This window comes from Poromitra crassiceps, assembly GCF_964638095.1.
Source record: "Poromitra crassiceps genome assembly, chromosome: 20".
Taxonomy (NCBI): domain Eukaryota; kingdom Metazoa; phylum Chordata; class Actinopteri; order Beryciformes; family Melamphaidae; genus Poromitra; species Poromitra crassiceps.
The window spans coordinates 28,657,147-28,664,646 of record NC_139637.1 but is presented as its reverse complement, the minus strand read 5'-3'; the positions used below and the strand labels follow the sequence as shown (position 1 = coordinate 28,664,646).

The 7,500-nt window shown below is 42.3% G+C and overlaps 1 protein-coding gene across 1 annotated transcript in view; it reads right to left on the bottom strand.

Annotated features, from left to right (window-relative positions):
- The window catches only part of vps13d (vacuolar protein sorting 13 homolog D), a gene marked incomplete at its 5' end in the record, with an annotated part of 162,147 nt that extends 159,276 nt beyond the window's left edge, over positions 1 to 2,871 (bottom strand). The window contains one exon of the mRNA XM_083657137.1: positions 2,775 to 2,871. Coding sequence (XP_083513263.1) covers positions 2,775 to 2,871 — 97 coding nt within the window. The remainder of the gene's footprint in view (positions 1 to 2,774) is intronic.
- Between the last annotated feature and the right edge of the window lie 4,629 nt (positions 2,872 to 7,500).

Sequence of the window (7,500 nt, the reverse complement as noted above, 5' to 3'; positions counted from 1 at the left end):
TAATAGTTCAACTGTGGCTGTAAAGCATTACGGTACTCAAAATGTTAACGTTAGAACTAGGGATGGGCATTTCTAGCAAAAACACTATTCGAAATTCGCTGGCCAAAGTCGACTTTTAATCGAAATTCGAAAATAAAAATAAAATGTAAAAAAAATTAAAAATCAATTAATTTTTTTTTGTTTGTTTTTTTGTTTTTTTGAGTGAAATGTTGCATTGTCTCCCCTGATTCTAAGTATAGTCGAATCGCTTGGTTTGAGCAAGTAAAACAATTTTTATAAGCATTTTAAGCAAGGTTTATGGAAAAATGAATGGCGGATGAAATCCCATGAAGAGGGAGAGGTTGCTTATAAAAATTGTTTTACTTTCTCAAACCAAGCGATTCGACTATTCTTAGAATCAGGGGAGACAATGCAACATTTCACTCACAAAAAAAAAAAAAAAAATGTTTTTTTTTTTTTTTCAAAAAACGAATTTCGAATTTCAATAATAAAAGTCGACCATGATAATAACAACGATTATTCGAAAATTCGAAATTCGATGCCCATCCCTAGTTAGAACGAGGGTTTTATTTTGAAAGAGCTAAAGTGGACGACCTCCTTACATTCTGGCTGACTTGACGCAGTCTATGCGCCTGGGTTGTATGGGGTGCACTGGTGCATGAGGCGCAAAGTGTGTTTTTTTGCGTTTAACTCCAGTTTAGCGCCTATGGCCAGTGGGACGATAGGGGCCATGGAGTACACCAACTGAGCATGGAGACGTTTGAAAGTTGGTCAACATTCACTTCAATTGTTTAGCAGAATGCTGTAACTTGTTTTCCTGGAAAACTCCAGGAATGTTTTGTTGACTAAAAAACCATTTGACGTTCCACCGGCATGAGGGTGAGTAAATGATGACTGCATTTTCACTTTATGGTAATCTTATACATTTTGGTAATCTTTAAAATTTGTTAAAGGCCAATGATAACCATAACTGGGTATCAACATGATCTCAAAAAGTTTAGTATCTAGATCAGTAACAATAAACTATAGACCTTTTTCGCAGCAGCCATTTTGACTTGTCATAGCAGGGTAAACACAGGTGTATAACATGAATGATGGTTCCATTCCAGTGCCATGGCCCTGCAGACTGTTGCACCACCTGAACGCAAGTTCTCAAGTTAGGGTGTCAAGTCTACACTAACTGTTATGTTGAAGCTACTTAGTTTGACACTAAACTTGTGTCTGTTTAGTTGCATCATCTTTGCTTAGGGTACATCCTAACTAATAAAGCGTAAATTCCACACTAACCAAAATATTGTTGCAGAAAATGACGTTTTCACTTTCTGTGGCCAATCAGTGAAAAGCATGGTGAAAACGGTGTTAATCACGGTGTTGTCAAATTAAGCAGAATGGAAAATCATGCTGACAATCTTTTATCTGGAGCACCGCTTCTTCTTCTTCTCTGATCTGAAGCAATCCGGAACAATGACTTCCGGGTTGCTCGAGGTGCTCCAGATAAATGCTTTCGGTTTTTGAAAGACAGAAAAGTGGATTTTATGCAACAATTTGGATGCAACAACTATATGTCATTACATGAAGAGGATGTTTTGCATCGGATAGCGTCTTCACTTCACGTGAAGACTCAGGTAGGAGCCGGCTTTTAGACCTAGACGTGAAAATGGCACAGTGTTTGATGGGAAATGCGCGACTTTCGCCGGGCGCTAATGTGCTCAGTATGAGCGAGAAGCGCCCGGCTAGCGGGGTAACACTGACATCATGTTCACTCACATCATGTTCACATCATGTTCACTCACATCATGTTCACTCACATCATGTTCACTCACATCATGTTTGGGATAATGAAGCTGCTAAACTACAGGCGTTCTGCCAGCGATGCGGACAATAGACTAGGGGCTCGGATGGTAAAGATCCGCACTCGCGGGAGTGCGTGTAACCGAATGAATGCGAGTCCTGGTGAGTCCCGAGTGGTAGCGAGTAGGTTGGTTAAACTCACTCCCCAGTATAAAGGCACGTTAATCAGCTCCGCCAATCCCTTGGTGCAGTGGTTATCGTGTCCGTCCAGCAAGCCGAAAGTCGGCAGTTAAAACCACTCCTGGGCAAGCCCTTAACATGGGTTGCTGCAAGTACCACCAACACAACGCCGTTACATGCGCACAAAGCAGATCATTGTTTCTAAACATGCAGTTGGTAATGATCAGGACTTCACTGCATGTTTAGAAGGGGCTATAGACTGTTACATCTGTGGTGAGCACTCTTCAGCATCATTGCATTGTAATTTACCGAATGATGATCCTCTCAGAAAATAAAGTAGGCTAACCTTACTTACTTATTGTTGTTTTGAATGTATTTTGTAGGCTACAACCTGTCATGCTCAATAAGTGTGTGCAAAAACAAGTCTTTCGTGCACTTTGCTACAGTAGCAGAGTTTAAATGGCTAAAATGAACAGCTAAAATAGTTCATGTTATTAACCAAATATCCTCATCTTCCAAGTTATCGTTACCCCACCTTTCAAAACGATGCGCCTTGCCAATATTCCAACCGCTATGTTATGGAGGACTTTACACCTACTAGATGTAAGATTTGTTGTAACTTATGCCTACGTTGGAACTATTTCAGTTTAACTTATATGCAGAGCTGGTGCCCACTGGTATTGTGCATGCTAAATGGAATAGAACCATCATTAATGTAATTAGTTACACCTGTGTTTACGCTGCTGTGACACATCAAAATGGTTGCTGTGAAAAAGGTCTACTTGGGTGTGATGTGTATTCACCTTTAAGAAGGGCGATGGAGAGCTGGTCTGTATTTAGGTTGCTGACATATTTGCCCAGGTATGTGTTGAGTACCCAGGCAACAAGGCCCTCCAACATCCTCAGGGCTCAGGGATGGGGAGGGCGCTCCGCGGGTAAAGGTGTGGGAGGTCTTCACTCAGGGGGTGCGGGGAGGCAATGTCTAATACAGACAGGGCACAGGAAAAGTCAACAAAAACATATTATTACACCAGCCTGTGTGTTTCACAAAGAGTTAACGGAACCAACGCCATGCACAAATCCGGCCACCTTTGTTTGGGGACACGAGTGACGTACTTCCTCCTTCTTTGCGTTCTATTCAAGAGGTAAATTGTCAGCTGTCTCAAGTCCCTTTTATTCGCAGATATCTGACAGTCTATGTGTAAAGTTTCATATTAAAATGTGCATGATAAAAGGTCCAAATACCTTATGAAAGTGCCTTTGATAAGAGAAAGTAGCAGTGAGCCGCTTGGGCGACGGTACCACAGAAGAAGAATATACCATGAAGAAGAAAGGCCCTGTAAAACTAGCAAATGTTCAGATAGGACTGGCCTTGTTTGGGTATTTTAGCTCGCAGCTTTTTCACCAGCAATAACGTCACTTCCCAGACTCTGGTAAGCAAACGGCTATAGTTTCCATTTAAGATGTCTCCAGAAAGATAAGAAGTTTGACTTGTGCTTTCAGCCATTAAACCGAGTGAAAACAGCACTAAATCATTTGTAGCAGCTAGTCTGGGCACCTTCCATCCCGCTTTTTGTCATGGGGGCGTAAACCCCGGACCCAGAATTAACACCGGATGGCAATGCGCCTAACAACGTCTTTGTTGCCGTTAGCTTGACGCGGTGATGTTACCTAAACTAGAGTCTGATCAAAACAAAGCTAGCGTTACATAAAACAAAACGTTTATGCAATATGGCATCTCCGCCACCACCGCCTGACACACCGGTCAAAACGGTGAAAGAGGATTCTGATACTTGGGTCAAATTGTCAAGTTAACGTGAAAGTTGACGAGCTAGAAACGCTGCCATCCGGTCTAGGGCGGGCTCTAGGCGGGAACCAGTAGGGTGACAAAATCAATTGTGGGCGGGAGCCAGGCTCTTTCTCGCCGAGAAGAGCCTGGTGACGCGAGGTTATGTAGCAGCAGTTGAAACATCATTTTGATTGTCAGAAAAATGGTTGGGTTTGGCGTCGGTGACGTTAGGTTATAGTAGCTAGGCTGGTCAAGACTATAAATTCGTGTGACACACCAAACTCTAATATTCATCAGTTTAATGTTGCATTGCTCATGATTCGTGAATCTATAATGTGTAGCTGAATGAATTAGCAGCGATCATTCATTTTGCCAGTTAATGCTAACAACGCCATAATAGTGCCACTTGTTATGGAGTTGGGTTATCGGAGCTTTAGTTTGCCACACTTTGCTGCCAGACGACAGAGCTGAACTTTAACGTCAGCTGACATGTAAGTACGCATTCACATTTGAGTAGTGGTGGGAATGTCAGGGCAGATGAAGACACAACCGAAGTGAGCTATATAGCAGCAGAGCTTTATAACTGTCATTATTAGCCAGTGTTATTACTGACTCACCGCCAGGCAGGACGACATGGAGCTCCTCATCCAGTCAGACAGGCTGAGTCCATGTTAGCCTAGCATGACGGCACCTGTCACCCGGGACAGGAGGATCTGACAGCCTCGTGTCAGACAGATCCAGATCCAGCTCACTCTGACGTTCAACAAGAACACACCGAACAACACAGCAGCAGACAGCGCACAGTGAAGCAGGGCTGTGGAGACAGGACAAGGTTGTGATCCTAGGTAACTAACTCGCTAAGCTAGTTAGCTAAAGCTAACGTTAGCTAGCTCGCGAAGGTTGAGGGTGCCCAAGCCAAAAATACACAACTGACACTAAACTGGCGAACGCACACAGTCAATCATCCACCATATATGCTGTGAGTATTGGCTTCCCAGACTGAGTTCTATGTCGCTGTAGCGTAAATAAACATAAAACGTTATTATTTCCTTATACTAGTGCTCACTGCTGAACTTCCAACATGTAACTTCCTATCACGTGACGAAAACAAACTGTTCCTCCTTCTTCTTTGGTGTTACAGCAGCTTGCATCCATAATGTTGCACTACTGCCATCTTCTGGTTTTAGTTACCTCCTACACTGTCCAGTCACAGTCCGTCAGATTCTCCTCATCAGTCCATTCACCTTTTTCAATTCCCAACCCACTTCACCTATTTTGTGTCTAATAAAAGGAAGGAAAAATTTTCAACTCATAAAAGTGATTCACATTTGTGAAGATTATCCTGCTGAACACAAATTACCACTAACACAAACTTTTGTGAACCACAGACCTTATTTCATACATTTAATCGAAATCCCCATTCTAAAACCCTGTTCACTTTTCCCCTGAGGATCCAACATGCTACATCCGGATTCATTCCTGCGGTGCCCTAGGCTCTAATAAAAGCTCTGCTCATGCTGAGTTGGTGGTCATCTCAGAGGTCAAAAAGTTCAAGTTTATGACATCATCATCATCAGTCAGTATAAATGGGAGCTGGGGCTCCCTGTCCCGTTGATGACGTCATCAGTGATGATGTCACTGATGATGGGGAGAGACTGAGGGAGAGACAGAGGGCGGTTAGAGAGACTGAGGGAGAGAGATGAGGGCAGGCAAGGCCACACAGCAGCCAAGCTGCGGGCAAGGCCGCGCAGCAGCTGATCTGCGAATGCCAGCTTGGCTTTGGTCCCACATTGTGAGATTTGGGATGATTTTGGTCAGTAATGCTGTCACTTATGATGTCAGAATATCTATGACATCATCAGTGATGTCACTCGAGCACTCGATGATGTCATCAGTGATGGTCACAGCAATTGTGATGTCACTGATGATGTCAGAGACTGTGACATCATTACTACTTCTGATGTTCACTAACAATTGTGATGTCATCAGTCAGTGATGTCATCAGTGATGCGAAGTTTGTGCAATAACTTTTTATTGTTATGGAGTTGTGGGGAAAATAATGGCAACCAAACAACAAGCCTACAACTATTAGAACTAATTAGAATTAGATTTGTATCGACTTTTTTGACCCTCTTGAAACAAACTGAGTGACGCTGCCAGGGAGGACCTAGACTCTGATTTCACATTAGAGGAAATAACTTCTACCATTAAATCATTCCCATCAGGCAAAGCAGCTGGCCCGGATGGATTCTGTGCTGAATTCTACAAAAAGTTTGGTGACATCCTTGCTTGCCCCACTGCTCCTCAGAATGACATCTAGCTCTAAGAAGGACAAAGTCTTGCCTAAAACATTGTATGAAGCTAACATCTCCCTCATTTTAAAAAAAGGGAAAGAGGAAGTAGACCCCGGCCAGCTAATAGACCAATAGCACTCCAAAGTTTTGACAGAAAGGAAATCACTAGCTGGCTACCCGGCTAAATAAATATTTGTCGTCCATCATTCATCCTGACCAGACCAGGGTTCATCCCGAGTAGGTTTTCTTGCTTCAATGTCAGACGTCTCCTCAATACCATATATGCAGACCATAGTAAGACCAGTGGTTCAGCGATTTTATCACTCGACGCACAGAAGGCGTTTGATCAGGTTGAATGGCCTTACATGTTTGAGTCACTGCACAGATTCAGGTTTGGCGAGTCATTTATATCCTGGGTAAAGCTCATATATTCTAGTCCAACATGTTCACTTATAACAATGGTGACAAGTCAACCAGGTTTCCATTACTTCGCTCGGTCCAGCAGGGTTGCCCTCTCTCGCCGGCCCTCTTCGCCGTTGTGCTCGAGCCCCTTGCCTTAAAAATACGTAGCCACCCAAGCCTTGCAAGCCTAAACGCCAGGGGTATCGAGACGCGTATCAGTTTGTACGCCGACGATGTAATATTATACCTACATAATTCAGAAACATCGATCCCCCCTCTCCTAGAATGAATCACCTCCTTCGGCAAGCTGTCTGGACACACAATTAACTGGACAAAGAGCGACTTTATGACTCTCACTGATGTCTTCACTCCTGGTTTCCTGGAAAATCTCCCATTCAAATTGGCAAAGGACCGCCTCACCTATCTTAGTTTGACCATACCCAGAGACCCTAAACTAATATTTAAGTTGAATTTTGGTGATTTTGTTTCAAGACTTAAAGGATGGGTTTACCGATGGGGAATATGAATATATATTAATTCTTAAAAAATCTTAAATTTCGATTCCGTTGAAATTTTTGAAATTGCTTGTTCACAGCCAGAGAAAAAAAAAAATTAAAAAAAAAAAAAAAAAAATATTGGGCCAGGTGACGCGTTTCGCGTCGAAACGCGTCACCTGGCCCATTTTTTTTTATTTTTTTTTTTATTTTTTTTTTCATTTTTTTTTTCTCTGGCTGTGAACAAGCAATTTCAAAAATTTCAACGGATTCGAAATTTAAGATTTTTTAAGAATTAATATATATTCATATTCCCCATCGGTAAACCCATCCTTTAAATAATATATAGAAAACTGGAAAACCCTGCCTCTGATTGGTGGTATAAACTCAGTTAAGATGGTTTCACTTCCTAGGTTCCTCTATCTGTGTCAAAATCTTCCCATCTTTCTTACGCCGTCTTTTTTCAAAGAACTGGACTCCATAATTCTGTCCTACATCTGGAATTATAAGATCCATAGAATTTCAAAAAATCACTTGCAAAAACCCAAAT